The following is a 25,322-nucleotide window of genomic DNA, read 5'->3' as shown; positions in this document are numbered from 1 at the left end:
GATAAAGTTAACAGCACAAATTTTGACATACAAAAGCAATCACATACATTACAGTTTTTCTGTAACCTATAAAATCCTACATAGTTATGTACTCTTAGAGCTTTTGCTTATTAATTTTGGATGAAAATAATGCTAGCTACTTGCTGTGTCTTCTTAAGATATTCTGCTAGCTTGTTTTGGTTTTTAAAAGCAATTAAAAAGCTTAACATGTGAATAAACATTAGAATTTGCTTAATGAGAGGAAAAATGTGGTCAGCTGAAAAAAAATTTCATGAAAATCACATAAATATCAGTCTATTTGAAAGCAAAACCAAAAGTGTGAGTTTTAAATGTCTGTTAGTTGTGTAAAAGAAGATAAAAATGACAAGACTAAAACACTTCTGAATTTAAAAAATATGTTCAATGTAATCAAAATCGATTTTCAAAGAAGAGCTCTATACCTATTCTGTTCCATCTTCTATTTATTCAAAACCTTTGGGAACCATATTTGTTTAGGTTAAAGGCAAACAAAAAGTCTCAATACATGAGCCACGAAAACAAAGCCTGGCATAAATGAGCCATCCTTCACACGCAATCCCCACCCCAAAAAACAAAAAAAGAACCATCTTCTATCCTTTTAAATTATTTCCAAAAACTCCGTGTGTGTGTGTGTGTGTGTGTGTGTGTATAATAGAATGTATCTTAAAGAATGATAACATTTAAGAATGAAGAGCAGACAAAATATCTGAAAAAAAAAAAATTTGAGTAATGGCAGTTGCACTGGAGTTAACTATAGAACCATCTCACAGACTTAAGACCTATTTGAGGGAGTAAGTTCTGGTACTTTTAATTAAAAATTTAAAATCTTTGGGACAGTGTTGTGGTGCAGCAGGTAAAGCTGACTCTACATATGTCAGCATCTCATAATACAGGCTGCTTGAAGTCCAGGTTACTCAGCTTCCGATCCAGGTTCCCCCAAATCTGCCTGGGAAAACAACAGAAGATGGCCCAAATACATGAGTCCTAGCCACTCATTCGGAAAATCTGGATTGAGTTCCAGACTCCTGGATCCAGCCTGGACTACACCTGGCTATTGTGGTCACTTGGGAAGTGAAGCAGAAGATGGAAGATCTCTCTCATTCACTGCCTCTGAAACAAACAAACGGATCTTGAAAAAAAAAAAAAAATCACTAAATTCAGCTTGATGTGAAATAATGATACCTCCTAAGCAATAAATTAGGTAAGGTATCTAGGACTCCTTCCAAGCATGCTCCCAAAATGCCACAGTGATTCCTATACATAACAGGGAAGATGATAAGGAGGTTAGGTTTTGCTGAACATTTTTTTTTTTTTTTTTGAGAGGTAGAATTATAGACAGTGAGAGAGAGACAGAGAGAAAAGTCTTCCTTCCGTTGGTTCACCCCCCAAATGGCTGCTACGGCTGGAACTGTGCCGATCCGAAGCCAGGAGCCAGGTGCTTCCTCCTGGTCGCCCACGCGAGTGCAGGGGTCCAAGCACTTGGGCCATCCTCTACTGCCTCCCAGGGCCACAGCAGAGAGCTGAACTGGAAGAGGAGCAACTGGGACTAGAACCCGGCGCCCATATGGGATGGCGGCACCGCAGCGGAGGATTAACTAAGTGAGCCACTGCGCCGGCCCCTCTTGAACACTTTTAACATGCCAGGATTTATATTTCAAAAGCCTCCTAGTATTAAAATGTTTTTGGGGTACAGCACTGTGGGGCATCGTGTTAAGGCCCTGGCCATACGGATGTTGACTTGCGTCCTGGCTGCTCCACTTCCAAACCACCTCCCTTGCTAGTGTGACTGGGACAGCAGTGGAGGATGACCTAAGACTTTAGGCCCTTGCACCCATGTGGGAGACCTGGAAGAAGCTCCTGGCTCCTGCCTTCAGTCTGGCCCAGCTCTGGTCAATGTGGCCATCTGGGAGGGAACTGCTGGATGAATCTCACCTCTCTCTGTAATGCTACCTTTCTTTTATATATATATATATATGGTTTCATATATTTATTCAAAAGTCAAAGTTACAGAGAGGCAGAGACAGAAAGAAAAAAAGAAAGAGAAAGGGTCTTCCATCCACTGCTTCACTCAACAAATGGCAACAATGGATGGAACTGGGCCAGTCTGAAGCGAGGATCCTGGAGCTTCTTCCAGGTCTCCCATGCGGGTCTAGGGGCCCAAGCACTTGGGCCATCTTTTACTGCTTTCACAGGTCACAGCAGAAAGCTGGATCAGAAGTAGAGCAGCTGGGACTCAAACTGGCAACCATATGGGCTTGCCAGCAAGGCAACTAGAGGATCCACCTGCTATGCCACCACACAAGACCATAATTCTACTTTTCAAATAAATAAAATCTTTTAAAAAAGATGTTTTCTCCTAAAATGAAACTACCATTGGGTAGCGGGAATTTTTTATTTATATATTTCACATTTAAAAATCATATGACAGGGGCTGGTGCCATGGCTCAGTAGGTTAATCCTCTGCCTGCGGCACCGGCAAACCATATGGGCAACCATTCCAGTCCCGGCTGCTCCTCTTCCACTGTAGCTCTCTGCTGTGGTCTAGAAAAGCAGTAGAAGATGGTTCAAGTCCTTGGGCCTCTGCACCCCCATGGGAGACCAGGAAGAAGCTCCTGGCTCCTGGCTTTGGATAGCCACAGCTTCAGCCGATGTGGTCACTTGGGGAGTGAACCAAGGGAGGGAAGACCTTCTCTGTCTCTCCCTTTCACTGTCTATAACTCTACCTCTCAAATAAATAAAAAAAATTTTTAAAAAAATAAAAATCATGGCAAATGTCAATATTTTATAATTATTAAATACTCAAAAATTTACCCGTCTGATTTACAATAGATTCAGTTAGGTTAAAACTTACCCATTCATATGACCCTAAATTACAACACAATTGTGCTTCCACCTATAAACTGTTTCAAAGAATACATTTTATTTTTTTAAAGATTTATTTATTTTGAAAGGCAGAGATAAGAGGGAATACATTTTAAGGGGAAAATTATCTTTCCATTTCCTTTCAACCAGCAAGAATTATTGACATTAAACTTGGATAGAATGCAACAATGTATTTTCAAGGACACTTTTCCAATGCCTCAGTACCATGCTCAGAGAAGGAGGAGTTTACTCACCAGTTGTAATCAAACCATGATGCATAGCTAGGAATAATGATGTGATTGGTCTGCTCTGTTACATTATCTTCACCAGGGTCAACCGACCGACTTGGATCACCTTTGCTAGGATCTTCATCTTCCTATAGAAAAGAAACCAGAATTCAGACATAAACACAATCACAGGTACAAACATAACAGCTCTCACACTGCTGATACTACATTGAATAAAATGAAGCAACTTAACTGAATTTAAAATACCAGGAAACAAATTACCAATTAAAATAGCCTTCCACAATTTTTAAAGTACAATAAGGATGGCTGGCATAGAGTGTACTTCTCTTCTTCATATATGACGGAAGCGACTTAGAATAGGTACTTATTAGAAAGATTAACTAGAAACTTACTTGAAAGCTGTTTCTAGGCCGGCGCCGTGGCTCACTAGGCTAATCCTCTGCCTAGCGGCGCCGGCACACCGGGTTCTAGTCCCGGTTGGGGCGCCGGATTCTGTCCCGGTTGCCCCTCTTCCAGGCCAGCTCTCTGCTGTGGCCAGGGAAGTGCAGTGGAGGATGGCCCAGGTGCTTGGGCCCTGCACCCCATGGGAGACCAGGAAAAGCACCTGGCTCCTGGCTCCTGCCATCGGATCAGCGCGGTGCACCTGCCGCAGCGCGCCGGCCGCGGCGGCCATTGGAGGGTGAACCAACGGCAAAGGAAGACCTTTCTCCCTGTCTCTCTCTCTCTCTCACTGTCCACTCTGCCTGTCAAAAAAAAAAAAAAAAAAAAAAAAAAAAAAAAAAAAAAAAAGCTGTCTCTATAATCAGGAATACACATAGTCCAAATAAATTCTTTCTACAAAAGATTGTGGGCCCAAGGATTTGGGCCATCCTCTACTGCTTTCCCAGGGCCTTAGGAGAGAGCTGGATCAGAAGTGGAGCAGCCAGGACTTGAACAGGCGCCCACATGGGATGCCCACACTCTAGGTGGTGGCTTTATTTGCTAAGCCACAGCGCAGGCCCTTATTTGTTTTTGTTTATAAGCATTAGAAAGAGGGAGGGAGAAATGGAGGGAGATTTTCCACCCAGTATTTCACTTCCCAGATGGCTGCAACATCCAAGAGCTGGGTCAGGCCAAAGTCAGGAGCCAGGGGCCTGGAGGTCTCCCACCTGGGTGGCAGGAGCACAAGCACTTGAGCCATCCTCTGCTCCTTTTCCCAGACATTACCAGGGAGTTGGAATGAAAGTGGAGCAGCTAGGACTTGAAATGGCATCCATATGGGATGCCAGGGTCACAGCTGGCAGCGTTACCCCCACCTCATCAGTCGCCCCGAAAGGCTGTTTCTTCCTAGCTCAGAGTTCCCTAATACAAGGTCACAAATCTACGCTGCTACTTCTTCAGTCATTCAGAAGGAGGTAACAAAAGGATACCAGCAAGATGCAGCCGACACTGACTCTTCTCAAAATATTTATTGTATTTTTTATTTATTTTAAAGGCAGAAAGAGAGCGATATCCCATTCACCACTTCATGCGCCTCTATGATTGCCAACAGCTAGAGCTGGGTCACACTAAAGCCAGGAGTCTAGAACTCAATCTGGGTCCCACACATAAAAAGACAAGAACTCAAGTATTTGGTCATGGTTCATTTCGGCAGGAAGCTCGAAGTAGCAGCATAGCTGGGACCTGAAACCAAGAATCTAACATATGATGCAGATGTCCCAAGAAGTGTCTTAATCTCTGCACCTAACAACTACGCCCTCTTCTCCAAATACTGAACACTGCAATCTAATACCCCACATATATTACTGCATTTATTCTTCATAACCATCTAATAATAAAAGCAGGATGGGGCCAGTGCTGTGGCAAAGCGAGTAAAGTGACAACCCATACACACACCAGTTAAGAATCCCGGCTGCTCCCCTCTGATCCAGATCTCTGTTATGGCCTGGGAAAGCAGCAGAAAAACGACCAAGTCCTTGGATCCCTGCACTGGGATGGGAGACCCAGAAGAAGCTCCTGGCTCCAAATAGGCTCAGCTACGGCTTTTGTGGCAACTTAGGGAGTGAAACAGTGGATGAAAACCTCTCTCAATCTCTGTCTCTAAATCTGCATTTCAAATAAATAACAATAAATCTTTTTTAAAAAGCAGGTTTTATCATCACTTTTGTAGATGAAGAAATGATGTACAGACCTTTTATAAGCAGAATATAAATCCTGAAAATAAAGTTATAGGTCCTATACTCCAAATAACTCTGATTAGCACCTAAAATTAGCTCAAATTCTTAACTGATTTATAAAGGATCTGAAAATAAACCCACCTAAAAACCTGGTTTTAGTAATACAGTGGAAACTGGTGTTGTGGTATAGTGGGTAAAGCTGCCACTTGCAGCATTAGGCATCCATATGGTCACTGGTTCTAGCTGCTCCACTTCTCTCTCTCTCTTTTTTTTTTTTTTTAAAAATAAAGTTCAGGTCATTTTCTAAAAAGATCTACTTATTTTACTTGATAGAGTTACAAAGAGAGAAGGAGAGGCAAAGAGAGAGAGGTCTTCCATTCGCTGGTACACTCCCCAATTGACCGCAACGGCTGGAGCTGTGCCAATCCGAAGTCAGGAACCAGGAGTTTCTTCCAGGTCCCTCATGTGGGTGCAGGGGTCCAAGGGCTTGGGCCATCTTCTATTGCTTTCCTAGGCCACAGCAGAGAGCAGGATAGGAAGCAGAGCAGCCGGGACAGGAACCGGTGCCCGTATGGGATGCCGGCACTGCATGTGGCAGCTTTACCCTTTGCTACACTTCCAATCCAGCTTACTGCTAAGGCACCTGAGAAAGCAGCGGAGGATGGCCCAAGTCCTTGGGACCATGCAACCACATGGGAGGACCTTGATAATGCTCCTGGCTTCAGCCTGGCCCAGGCGCGGCGATTGCGACCTTTTGGGGAGCGAACCAAAGGATGGAAGATCTATTTCTCTGTTTCTCTCTTTCCTTTATAACTCTTTGAAATAAACAAATGAATTAAAAAAAAAAAAAAAGCTACCAGTGATTTCAACATGATTACTTCAGTTCAAAACACAGAAATATTTCTGATGTCACTAGTCAATAGTAATAAAAATTATGTTTAAATCGTATTATTTAACATATATTTTATATTCAAATGAATCCAAGTGTCCCAGAAACACCCTTTATTTTCCCCTCAATCTAGAAACTTAACAAAGATTCCACATTACATATACTACTCTTATCTCATGGTTCCCTTAGTCCATGTCTCCTGTTTTGGGAGTATTTCATGACAATGAGGGAAAAAAAGTTTTGTTTTGTTTTGTTTTGTTTTGTTTTTTCATTTTATTTGAAATGCAAAGACCGAGGGAAAGAGGTTTTCTATCCTCTCATTCACTCCCCAAATGCCCCAAACATCCAAGGCTACTGAAATGGAAGAAAGGTGTGACCTGATACCAGGCATTCTGATATGGGATGCAGGTATCCCAATGGGCAAACTGACCACGGGACCAAATGCCCAATGCATGACAGTAAGTAGTAGCCACAGTCATCCACGAGATTAAGCCCTCGCTTGGGACAACCACACCCACCGAAGTACCCTGGCATCAAGTCCTGCTTCCACTTCCAATGCAGCTTCCTACTAATAAGCCTTGGGGGAAGCAGATGATACATGTACCTGGGCTCCTGCCACTATGTGGGAGACCTAGACAGAGTTCCAAGCTTCTGTCACTAGTCAACAATAATAGAGCTAGCTCAGCTCTAGGCATCACGGGCAGCTAATAAATGAACCAGCATATGGAAGATCTCATTCTGTCTCTGCTTCCCTCCATCTTCCTCTGCTTTTCAACTAACTTTTAAAAAGAAAAAAAGGGGGGAGTCACCTGTGCTGTGGCCCAGGCCTGCGGCATCAGCATCCCTTAAGGGCGCCAATTTTAGTCCTGGCTGTTCCACTTCCAATCCAGCTCCCTGCTAATGTGCTTGGGAAAACATCGTAAGACTGTCCAGGCTGGTGCCGCGTCTCAATAGGCTAATCCTCTGCCTTGCAGTGCTGGCACACCGGGTTCTAGTCCCGGTTGGGGTGCCGGATTCTGTCCTGGTTGCTCCTCTTCCAGGCCAGCTCTCTGCTGTGGCCAGGGAGTGCAGTGGAAGATGGCCCAAGTTCCCAAGTTCTTGGGCCCTGCACCCGCATGGGAGACCAGGAAAAGCACCTGGCTCCTGGCTTCGGATCAGTGTGGTCCGCTGGATGCAGCACGCTGGCCGCAGCGGCCATTGGAAGGTGAACCAATGGCAAAAGGAAGACCTTTCTCTCTATCTCTCTCACTGTCCACTCTGCCTGTCAAAAAAAAAAAAAAGAAGACGACGAAGAAGACGACGACGACGACTTTCTAAATCGTCGGGCCCCTGTACCCACATAGATGGCCCGGAAGAAGCTCCTGGCATCAGACTGGCTCAGCTCCAGCTGTTGTAGCCATTTGGTGAGTGAATCACCGAATGGAACACCCCCACCCCCCCGTAACTCTGTCAAATAAATAAAATAAACCTTAAAAACCAAAAGGAAGTACAAGAATCTATGGGGCTGGCACTATGGCTTAGTGGGTAATACAGCAGTGACAGAATCCCAAATGGGTACTAGTTTGAGTCCCGGCTGCTCCACCTTTGATCCAGCTCTCTGCTATGGCCTAGGAGAGCAGCAGAAGATGGCCCAAGTCCCTGGGCCCCTGCACCCACATGGGAAACCCGAAGGAAGCTCATGGCTTCGGATCAGCTCAGCTGTGGCGGTTGTCATCAACTGGGGAGCAAACCAGCAGATGGAAGACCTCTCTCTCTCTCTGCCTGACCTCCTCTGTGTAACTCTTCTAATAAAAATAAATAAAAATCTTAAAAAAAAAAAAAAAGTACAGACAACACCACTAAAAGACTATCTTTTCAGTCTAAAAAAAAAGCACATAAAGTTGGAATTGGTATTCATTTATAATAAATACACAATTTAAATTCTATCTTTTAACTGATTCAACCTAAATTTCCTTTCTTTTATATTTTGAAGTGAGTGCAGTGTTACCAACTATAAACTTACTACAGTAATTTAAGAGCAATGAAAATAGAATTAAAACATGAAAACACCAAGGCTCACGTTATTACTTGAATGATGAATACAATTGTGGTAACACTGGTGACAAAGTCCAAAGGTATTCCCAAATCAGGCAGGATTGCAAAAAATATTCTCAGGTTAATGTTTATTTTAGTTTTATTCGGCAAAAGGATATTTAAGGTATAGGTTTTACAAATGTATTAGGAGAGAAATATTTCATTTATTTAGAAAAAGCTAAGAAGCTGGTATTAGACTTAATGAAGGCCAACATCATAAGTGGTTTTTTGTTTAAACTCTGGCTAACATATTAATTAACTTATTATTTTATTTATTTGAAAGACAGGGAATTCTCCTATTCATGGATACACCTCTGAAACATGCACACAAATCAGGCTGGGTCAGGCTGATAACAGGAGCTTGAAAGATGATCGGATCTCCTTCATGGGTAGAAGGAACCCATCCCCGATTCCTACCAACTACCTGAGCCATTAGGCTTTGTAGCCTCCCAAGTTCTTTGTCAGAGAAAAGCTACAATCAGAAGCAGAGTGGGACTTGAACCCAAGCACTCCAATAAGGGATACAAGTGCCCTGAGCAGTGTCGCAATTACTGTTTTATTGATCTCAATCAGAAAATTAGGCAGGATGACACTGTGGGAGAAGTGTATCTGTTATCTTTATTTAATTATCTGGTACATGGCTTTAAAACTGCTTCTACTCTTGGCATAAAAATAGCTCATACATACTTTTTTTCACTTTCTATTTTGGTCTTTCCTTACTCTGAATAATGACATCTTTGTACAAATGTAATGTTCATAAGCAAGGAATTCTTTCTCTAATCTATCTGATTTTTTTAAAAAGATTTATTTATTTATTTATTTGAAAGTCAGAGTTACATAGGGAGAGGAGAGGCAGAGAGAGAGGTCTGCCATCCAATGGTTCACTTCCCAACTGGCCACAACAACCGGAGCTGTGCTGATCCAAAGTTAGGAGCCTCTTCCGAGTCACCCACGTGGGTGCAGGGGCCCAAGGACTTGGGCCATCTTCCACTGTTTTCCCAGGTCACAGCAGAGAGCTGGATCGGAAGTGGAGCAGCCAGGTCTTGAACCAGTGCCCATATGAGATGCCAGTGCTCCAGGCCAGGGATTTAACCTGCTGCACTACAGTGCCGGCCCCTAATCTATTTGATTTTAAAGTAAAAATCCTAAGAACATAGATAAAGAACCATATACCCAGGAGGTTGCTGACATATTTTTGCTAGAAATCCTGTCACGAATATGTTCTTTCCTTGAATGTACATAAAATAACATGTCATTTGAGGTTATGTCTTTCAATTAGTGGGGAAAAAAGAAGTTAGCAAATTAAGAAAAAATCTACAAGATGAGTAGTTAATTACACTCAAACACAGTGATACATTACAACTAGACTGAAACACTGTGCCTTTTATTCTAAGTAACAAAACACTGCCTTAAATCAAACAAGGTAGAGACTGATAACCTCTATATAAAACCAATCAAATTAGGAAGTAGCTAATTGTAATACTCAAAAAAACATGATCTGAAATCTATAGATTATGGCTATAGAACGCATGATCTGAAATCTATAGACTATGGCTTAACATTGTTATCCACAAAATCATGAATAAAAAAATTAAGACAAGGCACGGTCCCAGCTCATCTATACCATCAAGTAATGCCTAACAGAACATTATCAGCTTTGACTGTTACCTTCCAAGAAGGGAAACATGGATCCAGAAATTAGAGCATATGAGGGATACTAGCTGAGCAGATAGAAATTCCCTCTCTAGAAAATTTTATGGGATGGGTCAGCGTTGTGGCAAAGCAGGCATCATGCATGGGTGCCAGTTCCTGTTCCAGCTGCTCCATCTATTTCACTGCTAATGGTCTGGGAAAAGCAGCAGAGAAGGCTGGCGCAGTAGCATAGTACGTTAAGCCTCTGCCTGCAGCACCAGCATCCAATATGGGTGCCAGATTGAGTCCTGGCTATTGCACTTCTGATCGAGCTCCTTGATAATGCGCCTGGGAAAGCAGAAGATGGCCCAAGTACTTGGGCCCCTGCACTCACATTCAAGACCCAGAAGAAGCTCCTGGTTCCTAGCTTTGGATCGGCCCAGTTCTGGTGGTTAGAGCCATTTGGGAAGTGAACCAGCAAATGAGAAACTCCTGTCTATCCCCCTCTCTGTAACTCTGCCTCTCAAATAAATAAATAAATTAAAAAAAAAAAAAAAAAAAAAAGACAGAGAAAGAGAAGCCCAAGCACCTGTCACCTGTCACCCACGTGGGAGACCTGGATGTAGCTCCTGGCTTCAGCCTGGCCCAGCCCTGGGCTTTACGACTATTTCAGGAGGAGATCTCTAACTCTTTCAAAATAAATAAATAAATAAATAAATAAATCCATCCATCCATCCATCCATCCATCCGGGGTGGGGGGGTGTGGGGGGGTGTTGGGGGGGGTGTTAGAAAAATTCAGTGGATGAAGATCTCTGGCCCTCCATGTCAGTCTTTCAATAAAATCAATGTTTAAATAAATAAAAAAATCAGAAAGGCCTCAAATGGAGTATTTCTAAGGATACTTTCAATTCACTCTTTCTACTGCTCAATAAACAGGACAATTGCGCCGGGTACTAGTCCCAGTTGCTGCTCTTCCAGTCCAGCTCTCCGCTGTGGCCTGGGAAGCAGCGAAGGATGGCCAAGTGCTTGGGTCCCTGCACCCGCATGGGAGACCAGGAGGAAGCACCCAGCTCCTGGCTTCGGATGGGCGCCGGCCATCGTGGCCATTAGTGGAATGAACACGAAAGGAAGACCTTTCTCTCTGTCTCTCTCTATAACTCTACCTGTCCCCCACTCAAAAAAAAAAAAAAAAAAAAAAAAGGACAGTTGAAGAAATTCTCAAACACCAGGGCTCAAGTGTTACCTTTCCTCCTGTTGTGACTGCTTCTTCATCCTGCTCATCTGCAAAATCAAAACATGAAATTTATTTTAAAAACAGGTAAATGTTATTTGGATTATTGTGAAACATCACCATCTAAGAACTGATACTGACTCTGAAGAGAAAGAAAATTGAGCATTATTAAAGTAGAATCACTGTGAATAATAAATTGAAATTTAGCAAAGATGCATAGGAATAAGTAGAAATTCAAAGCACAGATAATGTGAAGTTTCCAACAACAGGAATTTATAATTCATTACTGGTTGAGAGCTAAAATAGTCACGACCTTGCTTAGTAACAGGCTGGGTGATCTGAACAGGGCTCTAGTCTCCTGCCATTTCAAGTAATAAACTAACAACAGTTTGGATGACAAATTGAATGAGAGTAGTCAAGAAAGGTGACAATCACTTCCAACCACGTCCTACTATTCCTACAATGAATGTTAATGAGTTTCAAGGATGGGGATTCAAGGATCTAAATATGCTGACCTTATGGCTGGTGCTGTTGGGTGGCGGGGTAAAGCTGCCACCTGCAGTGCTGGCACCCTATACGGGTGCTGGTTCAAGACCAGGCTGGCTCCACATCTGATCCAGCTCTCTGCCATGAGCTCGGAAAGCAGTGGAAGATGGCCCCAGTCCTTGAGTCTCTGGACCCTCATGGGAGACCCAGAAGAAGCTCCTGGCTCCTGGCATGGGATCAGCTCAGCTCTGGTTGTTGGGGCCATTTGGGGAGTGATCCACCAGATGGAAGACCTTTCTCTCTCTGCCTTTACCTGTAACTTTCTGTACCTCTTTTAAATAAATCTTTTAAAAAAATAAATACACTGATCTTGCAAAAGAAAACACAAATATAATTTCAACCAAGGAGTTGATTTCCATAGTAACAGCAAGTAGGTTAATGTAGAAAGAACATGAGGTTACAGTACAAATAATTACCTTATTAAAGACCTGTAACAATTAACTTTTTTTAAGTATTATGACCCTTACAAATGACTTAGGCATTGTTAAGTATAAAAAGAACACAGGAAAATCACTGTGTTATTCACATATACATACAACAATGATTCCAATGGAATGGGGATACAGCAAACTCTGACCAACTGTGATCCACTACAATATGAAAATGGAAACTAAAATTCTGAATGAAATCTGGAATTATTTACTTATTTGCTTGTTTAAAAGGCAGAGATCTTTCATCTATGGTTCCTCTTCTAAATGCCTGCAAAAGCTAGGGCTGGGCCAGCAAGGAAGCCAAGAGCTATGAACTCAATCCAGGTCTCTCATGTGAATGGTAGGAACCCAATTACTAGAACAATCACCATTGCCTCCCAGGGTCTGCAATGGCAGAAGCTGGAATCAAAAAGCAGAACCAGAATCAACCCAAGACACTGAGGTGGGATGCTGAGATCTTACCCACTAAATAAATGCCTGCTCTTGAATGCACGACCTTGACTTTCAGAATATTTCTATTCAACAGTTAAATGGTAAGAAGGGTGGTTTATTATACCTGTTTATGCAAATTATAGGACTTAGGATAAATACTTGCTTACCCTCTGAGATTCTTAATTTTGTTATGAGAAAACCTATGTACAGTCCTCTAATAAGTTTGTTGATAGGGGTGGCACTGTAGCATAGGTGCTGTCGTATGTATAGTGGGTAAAGCTGCCTCCTGCAGCACCAGCATCCCATATAGGCACCAATTGGAGTCCCAGCTGTTCCAAGTCCAATCCAGCTCCTTGCTAATGTGCCTGTAAAAGCAGCGGAAGATGGCCCAACTCCTTGGGCCCTTACACCTACTTGAGAGACCTGGATGCAGCACCTGGCTCATGGCTCCAGTCTGGCCCAGTCCCAGCTGTAGCTGCCATTTGGGGAATGAACCAGCAGATGGAAGTTATCTGTCTCTCATTTTTTAGTATGTAACTATGCCTTTCAAATAAAATAAATAAATCTTAAAAAAAAAAAAAAAAAAAAAAAAAAAAGCTGATCATGAACTACCTAATGAGCTTCACTAAGGCAGAAACACTGCATAGGTGTTGCTGCATTTTCATCGCTGAGGCAGAACTGTTCTGTGCAACCTCTCGTGGGAAGCATAAGGAAGCCTACACCTAGACCCAATTTCTGTTTTTTTCCTTTATGATCCAACTGCTACTTTGACCATATAGCAAAAATAAATGTTAATTATGAGTACAATTCTACACTGAATCCCATGAGCCATCTTAGAGAATCTCTAACACCAGGCATGGCTTTGGGTGCCCTCCATAGAACTGAGAATGAGGAACAGTTTTTACATTTTGCTGTGATCATGCCTGAAAAGCCAATCGAGAGGCCAGCATTCTAGCACACAGAGTTTAGTTGTGGTCTGCAGCACCAACATCCCATGTGGGTACTGGTTCAAGTCCCAGCTACTCGACTTCCAATCTAGCTCCTTACTAATGTGCCTAAGAAGCAGTGGAAGCTGACCCAAGTGCTTAGGCACCTGCATCCATATGGATCTGTATCTCCCTCTCCCCTAATTCTGACTTTCAAATAAATAAATATTTAAAAGAAAAAAAATGTAAATCAGGGACCGGTGCTGTGGTGTAGCGGGTTAACATCCTGGCCTGAAGTTCTTCCTGCCCATGCAGCTCCTCTCAGGCACTGTATTTATGGTAACCAAAAGCTGACTAATATAAAAGGTAATAAGGAGCCGGCGCCGCGGCTCAATAGGCTAATCCTCCGCCTTGCGGCACCAGCACACCGGGTTCTAGTCCCGGTCGGGGTGCCGGGTTCTGTCCCGATTGCCCCTCTTCCAGGCCAGCTCTCTGCTGTGCCCAGGGAAGTGCAGTGGAGGATGGCCCAAGTGCTTGGGCCCTGCACCCCATGGGAGACCAGGATAAGTACCTGGCTCCTGCCATCGGATCAGCGCAGTGCGCCGGCAGCAGTGCTCTGGCCGCGGCGGCCATTGGAGGGTGAACCAACGGCAAAGGAAGACCTTTCTCTCTGTCTCTCTCTCTCACTGTCCACTCTGCCTGTCAAAAAAAAAAAAAAAAGTAATAAGGGACTAGCATTCCAACAAAATCCAACTAGCCCCTGTCCAAATGTGAAAACACAATAATGAGCAAGAAAAGGTACCTGCTTTTAGGTAGTTTACACTTCAATTAGAAGCAGCATAAAATTTAACAAAAATAAAAATTTATCAGATGGTGAAAATGTTATCTAACTTAAATGAAGTAATTTTTAGAGAGCAATAAGGTGAATGGGCCCCTTTAGACCGAAAAGGTGACATTAAGCTGAAATGTAAGACATGAAAAGGACATGATAAGAATTCCAGAGAAGGCCAGTGCCACAGCTCACTTGGCTGATTCTCTGCCTGCAGCGCTGGCACCCCGGGTCTAGTCCCAGTTGGGGCACCGGATTCTGTCCCGGTTGCTCCTCTTCCAGTTCAACTCTCTGCTGTGGCCCGGGAAGGCAGTAGAGAATGGCCCAAGACCTTGGGCCCCTGCACCTGCATGGGAGACTAGGAGGAAGCACCTGGCTCCTGGCTTCGGATTGGCGCAAACTGCTGGCCAAAGCAGCCATTTGGGGGCTGAACCAACGGAAGGAAGACCTTTCTCTCTCTCTGTCTCTCTCTTACTAACTCTGCCTGTCAAAAAAAAAAAAAAAATTTTTTTTTTCCAGAGAAAGTAGCCAGGTCAAAGCGGTTCTGGAGGGGCAGGTTTGAAAAATTCCCAAAACTGAAAGGTGGCCACTGTGAGCATGAATAAAGCCTGAGGGAAAGCAACAGTCAAGACAGCAAAGTACAGTGACTCAAGCACTGGCAGTAAAATGGAGACAGACCACAACCCAAACATGGACTCCACCACTTAAGTGCTGAATACTTAGGAAAAAGTTACTGAATCTCTCTCTCAATCTCCTTTTCCATAAAAGAAGGCTAACATGGGTCAATAGTGAAGGCAAAGATTTGTAGAACACTCACAGGCACTCATGTAACACAGAGATGGACATGTTGCTTAAAGTTAACTCAGTGATACAGAAATGCTAATGCAAACAGGAAATCAGAGTGTGACAAAATAAGGTACTAAATACCAAAAGGCGACATGCAATCCTGCCTGAGAACTAGGTTCTCCTGTGATGTTTACAACTGAAAAAAATTAAGATTACCCTTTATCTCTAAAGATGCTTAAAACTAATCATTTTCTTCGAAAACTAAAACAAGTAACTGCATTTCTCTTTCATACCCTCCAGCAAGCAACAGGACAATGATAGTTTGCTTATGAAAATGTCAGCAACATGAACAGGTGGCCCCCTCTGTGGGTTCCCCATGCACAGATCCCATCAACCAAAAACCAACACTATTTGGGGAAAAAACTTGTGTTTACAGTCAACATAGACGGATTTCTTCTTTGCCATAATTCCCTACAATACAGTATAACAACTATCTACACAGTACTTACACTGTATTAGATAAGAAATCTAGACAGGATCACATATGGGAGAGATGTGAGATGATAAATACTACACCATTTTACAGAGGTCTTGAGCAACTGTATATTCTGGTATCTTTAGCAGATTCTAGAACTAATCCCACCAAGAAAAAAACACTACAATTTAGCTTATGAAGTATTAACAGTCAACAGATTTTGAACCTAAAGATGAAAAATCAATTTGCATATATGCTCTAAAACAAGCTAATAAAGAAAATTAGAAAAAAGGATTCTAATTAGAATTCTTTCCTTAAAACTCTCACTCTCACATACAAGTAAAACATTACCACCTTTGTTAGGCTGTTCCAGCATTAGAAGAATTTATGAGAGGGAGATCACTTTTTAAAAAAGAAAAAGATTTTTAAATTTCCTAACATAATAGCAAAACAAATCACAAGAGAAGCAAAGACAGCCAGTTAACAATCTGTGGTGATCAGAAAAGCAACTAAAAGAAGAACCCAATAAAGAAATATCAAAAGAGTTGGCACATTTAAGAGAAAAACACTCAATTCCACAATACAGGATTATTTTGGTATTTACCTAGATCTGCTACAGTTCCTCCTTTAACAGGTGTATTTTCACTATCTTTCTTTGGATTTACTAAAAAAAAAAAAAAAAATTTATATTTAGGGGAACACATGCATCTCACTGCAACACCAATATCATTCACTATTTATCTTTATTGTGAATACCACAAAACTAGCTGCAAAACATTAACACTTAACATATTAGGCAATATTTTATAACTAACTACCCAAGCAGTGACATATTTTCGTCATAAAATTAAATACAGGGGCCGGCATTGTGCCATGGTGAGAGAGATCTTCCATCTACTGGTTCACTCCTCAAATGGCTGAAATAGCCAGGCCAAGTCAAACTCAGGTGCCCAGAAATCCACCCAGGTATCCCAAATGGGTGGCAGGGATCCAAGCACTTGGACCATCCTCCACTGCTTTCCCAAGTACATTAGCAGAGAGCTGGATCAGAAGTGATGTGTCCAAGATCTGAACTGGGAGTCCACTTGGGATGCTGGCATTGCAGGCTGAAGCATAAGCTGCAGCACCACATCTGTCATCCCTCTGGATGTACCCATTTTAAAATCTGTAGCAGACATTGCCAAATTCTATTAAGTGGGTTCATTGACTTTCACTTCCATCAATATTTCAGAGTACTGATTTCCTCAAAAGAATCAGAATTTTCCATCTATACTGTACGCTTTGAAAATCAGCAGTAACTTGATTAAGTGTGGCTGACATCTACTCAGTCATTGGCTCTGTATCTTATAAATTAGCAGTACATAATATTTTGCCTTTTACTGTATGGGGTTTAGAATCTTTATATATAATTAATATGAAAGGCAGAAAGAGATAGGCAAATGGAGATATATGCTCCATCTGTTTGTTCACTTCCAGCAATGGCTGGGGCTGGAATAAAAGACAGGAGCCTGGAACACAAATCTAGCAGAGAAAGGAGGAGAGGAAGGGATATGGAAGGCCTCTACTAGCGAAATACTTCTCCCATAAAGGTAGGCAAGAAAGGGTATAAACTAACAAATTAAACGTCGGGGTTGGCAGGTAAAGCCGCCGACTTCAGTGCTGACATCCCACAGGGGCGCCAGTTCACGTTCAAGCTGCTTGATTCCGAATCCAGCCCTCTGCTGTGGCCTGGGAAAGCAGTGCAAGATGGACCAAGTGCTTGGGCCCTGCATCCACGAGGGAAACCTGGAAGAAGCTCCAGGCTCCTGGCTTCGTAATGACACAGCTCCAGCAGTTTCAGCCACCTGGGAAGTGAACTGGTGGATGTTAAGACATCTCTCTCTCTAACTCTACCTTTCAAATAAATAAATCTTAAAAAAAAAAAAAAAAGGCAATTAGAATAATTTTAAATTAATTAGTTAATTAAATGTCATGTGTCTTTTCCTTTTGGAATATACTGGTCCTTATCTCTGAAAATTCAATCACAGGCGCACTGAAGACACAAACATGCAATGGTCAATTAAAAACACTTGATATAAATCTAAAGTACACTTTGAACTTCACCCAAACACCAATCAGACCACAATTTACATCACTAATAGTAAGGTTCACCTCACTTACCCAGCAGTATTAATTACTAGAGTTTTACTTACATAAAGTAATTTTGTAATTTCATTACAAAGTTTTACTTACATAGAGCAATACTCAGAGATTTAAAAAGGTTACATTGTACAGATATATGTAGTCTAGTTTTTCATAAGTATTGGCTCTGTTGAGATTTAAAAACTGCTAATTTTAAAGCATTATTAAATTTAGAGAATTCTTTAGTGTTTTCTCAATAAACAATGGCTAAAAAGTAAAACAAATAATTGAAGAAAATGGAAGTTCAAAAAGGCTAATCTTAATAGAAGGAAACTATTCCTATTGGAATGTTGAGCATTCTAGTCTCAGACTAAGAAGTGAATCATCTCATGGCACTGAGGAAAATGACTACATTGTATCTAATGCTCTCAGGCAGAATACACACCATTTTTGGGAAGTACTACTTCCTCTATATTGGGTACAGGTGTTGGGTCTTCCATGTCCTTGGTGAGATCTTCCTGCTCATCATCTTCTTTCTGACTTCTGCGTTTCCCATAAAGACTAGCTTGGCTAAAACATAAGAGAGACTGATAATAGCTACCTGTTATTAACATCTATGCTCACACACACTTTAAGAGACAAACAGTGATCAGATTAGACGCACTCCTCAAATTACATCTAACAAGTCCAAAAAAAAAAAAAAAAAGATAAAAGCTACCAAGCATAAAAAATGAGCACAGATGCACTATCATTTAAATTGCAGTCAGCACCTAACAGATTAGATTAAATGTGATAAAAGAACACCTGCTAAAGAGATAGGACACGTAACTCGTAGATTACTCAAAAAAAATCAAGTTACATAAGAAATTAGCTCAAATATATGCACAACTGTTTACCTGACTCTTTCTATCACGTATCAGGAATTATAAAGCATAAATACTGAATATAGTCATTCATTCTTTTTTAATAGAAATTGGCATTGTTTTCACTCAATTAAATCAGTTTAAGTATTAATACTGTCTGATGGTTAGATAAAAATGGGAATATTCTTTACCCTGAATTACAAAAAACAAGGTACAAAAATCATTACCTACCTTACATAATGTGATGAAACCAATACAAAAACATACAAGTATCATATTTCAGTACAGAAAAATACAGAGAAATAAATAAAAGTAATGAAAAAAAAATACATTGGGTATAGTTGGTTAAGCTACCACCTGCAATGCTGGCAATCCATATGGGCACTGGTTCCTGTCCAGTCCAGAGCTCCCTGCTAATCTGCCTGGGAAAAGCAGCACCAGATGACCTAAGTCCTTGGACCCCTGTACCCATAAGGATGAAGCTCCTGGTTTCAGCGTGGCCAAGCTCTGACTAATGAAGCAATCTGGAGAATGAACCAACAAATGGAAGATGTCTCTTCCTCTCACTAACTGTGCCTTTCAAATAAATCTTAAGAAAAAAGGTGGGGAAAGGGAGTGGCACTGTGGCATAGTGGGCTGGCATCTGCCTGCAGTGCCAGCATCCCGTAAGGGCACCAGTCGAGGTCTGGCTGGTCCACTTCTGATCCAGTTCCCTGCTGACGGCCTGGGAAGGCAGTGGAGGATGGCTCAAATGCTTAGGTCCCAACAACCACGTGAGAGACCACGAAGATCCTGGCTCCTAGCTTCAGATCCACCCAGCTCTAGACATTGTGGTCATTTGGGGAGTGAAACAGCAGATCGAAGGCCTATCTCTCTGTCTCCCTCTGTCTGTAACTTTGCTTCTCAAGTAAACAAATAAACATTAAAAAAAAAAGAAAAAAAATTAGTTAGTGAAGATTGCTGGTGACAGTTATGCTGTACCTTGAGAATTATGCAACAATTCACTAAGAATTAGGCAATATTTCAGAGTAAAGAGTAAAGACTAAAGGCATAAGGAGGAAGATTAACTTGTTTGAGGAAAGGGCTGGCAGTAATCCAGACTGTATTCATAAGTGACATTGCAAAGGAGACAGAACACACTGCACCAGCCTAAGCCCCAAAATTCAGAGAGAATGCTCCTGGAGGGAGACAAAACAGTTTAAAAGTAAGGAGAGATTCCAGATACTTGAATAAAACAAAGGCTAGCAATGTGCTTTGTTTAAATTCAGGATTTCAACAGAACACTTAAAATAAGAAAAGACCTGATCCTTAGGCACCAAATGCATTTTAGCACCTGTTTTTTGGCTCCGAATACTTTAAAGTTGACATCATGGGGGTGGTGAGTCCTTGTGGTGTGGGTTAAGCTGCAGTCTGCAACACTGGCAATCCTATATGGGCAGTAATGAACCTGGAAAAGCACCAGAATATGGCAAAAGTGCTTGAGCCTCTGCCACCCACATGGGAGACACAGAGGAAGCTCCTGGCTCCTGGTTTCAGCCTGGTCCAGCCCCAGCCATTGCAGCCATTTGGGGAATGAACCAGCTGAGGAAGATCTCTCTCTCTCCCCCTTATTTCTCTGTTATACTGTCTTTCAAATAAATAAATCTAAAGAGGGAAAAATAAAGTTGACATGCCTTTCCTGGTGAAGAGCTCAGGTAGCTCTGAAATCTCTGAGCATCATAAGCAAGATTCACATTAGCAACATAATAAAGTCGGGGCCAGTGTTTTGCCACAGGGGACTAAGCTGTGGTCTGCAATGACAGTATCCAATACGGGCACTGGTTTGTGTTCCAGTAGCTTTACATCCAATCCAGCTCCTTGCTAATGCCCTGGGAAACAGCAGCAGATCAAGTGCTGGTTCAAGTGCTTGAGACTCTGCCATTCATGTGGGAGACAGAGGAAGATCCTGGCTCCTGGTCCTGGCCCTGGCCTGGCTCAATCCTGGACATTGCAGCCATCTGGAGAATGAACCAGTGGGTGAAGACCTCTCTTTCTAAGACCTCTCTCTCTCTTCTGTTACTGTGACATTCAAATAAACAAATACCCCTTAAAAAAAAGAAAAAAGATATAGTAAAGTTACCTTGAGTAATACCAAAAGAAAGGTATTTTTACTTTTAATTTTTGTTAGAATGTGGCTTAATACCCCTCCACCCCATCAAAAAAAGTCTTTATGTCTGTGATTGAGTCAGTAACATTGTACATAAACTAAGTTTTACAATTTCCCTAAACACTCTTATGCATGACTGAAGAATGTCTCTGGGGTGGGAATTTAGCCTTTCAGTTAAGACAAAGGTTATGATGCTGGTATCTCACATCAGAGTCTGAGTCATGGTTCTTGGTTCCTGACTGCAGTCTCCTACTCATGTAGGCACTGGGAGAATCTGATTATGGCTCAAGTTAACTGGGTTCCAATAATGAGGCATGCATTAATAGTTATCGACTTTGGCCCTGAAATTGCAGGAATTTGGGGAAGGAATGAGGATGAATTTCTCTCCCTCACTCTATATGTCATTTTCTATCTATTTCTCAAATAAAAAATTTAAAAAAACTAATTGTTGGGGCCGGTGCTATGGCACAGCGGGTTAAAGCCCTAGCCTGAGGCGCAGGCAATCCATATGGGCACCCCTTTGTAGTCCTGGCTGTACTTCTTCCAATCAATTTCTCTGCTATGGCTTGCACCCACGTGGGAGACCTGGAAGAAGCTCCTGCCTTCAGACTGGCACAGCTCTAGATGCTGTGGCCATACGGGGAGTGAACCAGCAGATGGAAGACCTTCTCTCTGTCTCTACCTCTCTTTGTTAACTTTTTTTTTGGACAGGCAGAGTTAGACAGTGAGAGAGAGAGAGAGAGAGAGACAGAGAGAAAGGTCTTCCTTTCCGTTGGTTCACCCCCGAAATGCCTGCTACGGCCGGCATGCTGCGCTGATCTGAAGCCAGGAACCAGGTGCTTCCTCCTGGTCTCCCATGAGGGTGCAGGGCCCAAGCACTTGGGCCATCCTCCACTGGCCCCCCACCCCACTGGGCCACAGCAGAGAGCTGGACTGGAAGAGGAGCAACCGGGACAGAATCCAGCGCCTGCACCCAGACTAGAACCCGGGGTGCCAGTGCCGCAGGCAGAGGATTAGCCAAGTGAGCCGCGGCACCGGCGTCTCTGTTAACTCTTTCATATAAAATAAATCTTAAAAAAAAAAAAAAAAAAAAAAAATGTTAACTCTAAACTTCATGAAGTAACATGATTCATGGCATGGTCTAGGGAGAGAAATGTCAATTTGACGAGAGAGGAAAGCCAGTACACGAGATAGAAACTGTAAAACAGATCTTTACAATCCGGTCACAAAGAGTGAGAAATTTAACAAATGCATCTATCACATGAAAATAATCAATTATTTAAATCATCATTTTCTTACTATGACCTTTGTAAAATTGCACACAAAAAATTTTGTGCCTGGAAAATCAAAATGATCAAATAATCAACTTAATAAGTAGTAAGTCACCAAGTTATTATAAGCTATTTATTAAGTACTTCAGGCCATACAGTAAGGGCTTTAAAGTTTAATTTAATCCCAACAACAACCTACTCAGCAGAAAACATGATCCTCATTCGAGGAAGGCTCATAAAGTGGAAATATGTGGCTGTAAAAACATCAATGTTGTCCTCTGCAGAACATCAAATAGCTACAGGTTCATCTCTTACATGAGACAGATGGTAAAATCAGAGAGAGAGACACTTAAACTCCTTACCAACCAAGCTTCTTGCATAAACTTAAAGAAAAATAGAACATAAGATGCCTCTAAAATAACATCTATAATAAGATTAACCATCAATGCAAAAGACTTCCAAACAAGTCAAAACATGATTTACTTTCAGGAAAAATTCTAATATAAATGTAAAATACTGGCTAGTCCTTTGAAGTTTCTTTTAATACGTTTTTGTAAATCACATTGCAGTGCTTACCCTTTCTTCCCGCTCTTCTTCCGTGATTCTGTGGGTGTGGGAGGCGGAGGTGAAGGTGAATGTTTCCTCTTTCGAGCATTAGCTGATGCTTTTCTATCTCGTCTTTCTGGACTTCGGACTGGCTAGGAAAAAGTAAGTAGAAATACAAATCAGCCAACTTTTCCAACTCCTCAGTTTCTACAAACCTCTGTCCCAATAAATCAAGATACCATCAAATTCATTAGTTGAGGCAAATGGAAATCAATGTCAAATTACCAGGACCAGCAATAAAGACACGTTACAATTACTTCTTTTCTCTCTCTTTTTTTTTTTTTTTTTGGACAGGCAGAGTGGAGAGTGAGAGAGAGTGAGAGAGAGTGAGAGAGAGTGAGAGAGAGTGAGAGAGAGTGAGAGAGAGAGAGAGAGAGAGAGAGAGAAAGAAAGGTCTTCCTTTGACTTTGGTTCACCCTCCAATGGCTGCCGCGGCTGGCACGCCACGGCTGACGCGCTGCGGCTGGCGCACCGCACTGATCCGATGGCAGGAGCCAGGTGCTTCTCCTGGTCTCCCATGGGGTGCAGGGCCCAAGCACCTGGGCCATCAGTGCACCACTGCACTCCCTGGCCACAGCAGAGAGCTGGCCTGGAAGAGGGGCAACCGGGACAGAATCCAGTGCCCCGACCGGGACTGGAACCCAGTGTGCCAGCGCCTCAAGGCGGAGGATTAGCCTAGTGAGCATGCTACTATGAAATGCAAAGATGAAAATAATAATCATGTGAAACTGTACAAATAAACTACTTTTAAATCAACCAGTAAAAGGGCATAAAAGAAGTAATTTCACAGCAGTGCAACACAAACCTGAGCACATACGCTGGCATCGCAAGCACAAGCATTACATGGTAAGCCACAAAGCCAGCCCCAACATGTACTTTTTATTAGCTCATGCACCTTGGTTTGTGACAGTTATCAATGAACATATGGAAACATTGAAGCAAATAAAAGACAAAAAACCTATTGGTGAAAACACTACCAAACAAAATACCTCTTCATTCTTTGTAGAAATTCGCTGACGAAAGCTCACTGGCTTCCTGTTGTCATCCACCTCATAATCCTCTTCATTCATCCATTCATTGAAAATGTCAGTGTCCAAAATCCATTTCACATGAACCTAAAACCACATCAGATTATGAATACCGACAGAAATAATAAAAATCACTCAAACTTTTAAAGCATTCAAAAGAAAAGCATATTTTTTTCTTTTCATTTTATTTGGAAGGAAGAGAGACAGAGACGACAAAGATCTCAGTCCACAGCCTCACTTGCCAAACTTCTGCCAACAGATAGGGCCTAAAACAAGGGATCTTGAACTCAACTGGGTCTTATATGAGGGTGGCAGGGACCCAAGTACTTGAGTCATCACTGGCCACCTTCAGAATCAAAAGCAGAACCAGGACTTGAACCCAGGCATTTCAAATCAGGATGTAGTAGCTCCAAATGTCATCTCAACAATGCAGCACCCTCCTTTGTTTTAGCTTTGGAGCGTGAAACTGTACAAACCAGAATAAAAGTCTGAATCACAATTTATCCCAAACTTCTTTTTTTAAGATTTATTTATTTGTTGGGGCTGGTGCTGTGTCGTAACAGGTAAAAGCTGCCACCTGCAGTACCAGCATCCCATATGGGCAGTGGTTACTCCACCTCCAAACCAACTCTCTGCTACAGCCTGGGAAAGTAGAAGATGGGCCAGCTGCTTTAGTCCCTGCACCCACATGGGAGACTTGGAAGAAGCTTCTCATTCCTGGCTTTGGATCAGCACAGCTCTGGTCTTTGTGGTCATCTGGGGAGTGAAAGAGCAGATGGAAGAATTCACTCTCTCTCTGCCTTCTCTGTAACTCTTTCAAAGAAAAGACACAGATCTTTCACCCATTGGTTCACACCCAGATGGTCAGAACAGCTGGGGCTGGGTCAGGCCAAAGACAGGAGCTTCTTTCAGGTCTCCCTTGTGGTAGCAGGGGCTGAAACACTTAGGCCATCTTCCAGAGCTTTTCCTGGGCCATAAGCAGGGAGCTGGATCAGAACTGGAGCAGCAGGGACACAAATTTGCACTCATATGGGATGCCTACATTGCAGGTGGTGGGCCCTACCATTTCAAATTTTTATTGCCTTTTAGTGAGTAAAGAAAAATGGAAAGCATCATTGCCTTGGCTTAGACTAAGATTTTGATAACCATACCATTGTATCTTCATAAAAATCACTGATAAAAATATTTAACAGCACAGAGCCAACTGCACTAGGAAGAACAGATGTCTCTAGTTTTCCATAATCAACAACATTCTAAATAACGATAAAAGAGCACATTTACAGAGACCTTTCACACAGCTTTGTTAGGTACAATGCACTACACAGAACATTTAAAAATGGCCACAGTTTGGGTGGGTTTGGAGAAGTGAGAATCAGATGTTAGGTTCTCCTCTGTGTTTTATACAATGTCTCTTGCTGTAGTTCCTGATTATGGATAAGAAGTACTAAAGGGAAGGGTTCTCTAGATGTACAGAAGTAGATGTGTGTATGTAGATATTTAGAACACAGACCTAGGGTATATAATATTCCATTTTGCCCAACACTATTCTCAAATGGGATACATCTAGAATTTAGCACTAGACAATTCTATCGTGTGTGGGATGGCTGTTCACATCTCAAGTCATGGAAAGTGACAGAGAGGTTTTGCAATGAACATGAACATATCCAGTCTTGAGAACCAAGAGAAGAACAACTGCAACCATGAAGCTCAACTAGAAAACTGCAAAAGCAAGACACATTCACTAGAAATGCAA

The 25,322-nt window shown here is 42.1% G+C and overlaps 1 protein-coding gene across 1 annotated transcript in view; it reads right to left on the bottom strand.

The window, feature by feature from the left end:
* The window catches only part of SMARCC1 (SWI/SNF related BAF chromatin remodeling complex subunit C1), a 166,420-nt gene that overhangs the window by 92,704 nt on the left and 48,394 nt on the right, over positions 1-25,322 (bottom strand). The window contains exons 9-14 of the mRNA XM_051852494.2: positions 23,531-23,656; positions 22,512-22,633; positions 18,101-18,225; positions 16,139-16,198; positions 11,122-11,159; positions 3,135-3,256 (exon numbers count right to left, since the gene is read on the bottom strand). Coding sequence (XP_051708454.1) covers positions 3,135-3,256; positions 11,122-11,159; positions 16,139-16,198; positions 18,101-18,225; positions 22,512-22,633; positions 23,531-23,656 — 593 coding nt within the window. The remainder of the gene's footprint in view (positions 1-3,134; positions 3,257-11,121; positions 11,160-16,138; positions 16,199-18,100; positions 18,226-22,511; positions 22,634-23,530; positions 23,657-25,322) is intronic.

This window comes from Oryctolagus cuniculus, chromosome 10, assembly GCF_964237555.1.
Source record: "Oryctolagus cuniculus chromosome 10, mOryCun1.1, whole genome shotgun sequence".
Classification (NCBI taxonomy): Eukaryota; Metazoa; Chordata; class Mammalia; order Lagomorpha; family Leporidae; genus Oryctolagus; species Oryctolagus cuniculus.
The sequence above is the reverse complement of the archived record's forward strand: the minus strand, read 5'-3'. Positions and strand labels throughout refer to the sequence as shown.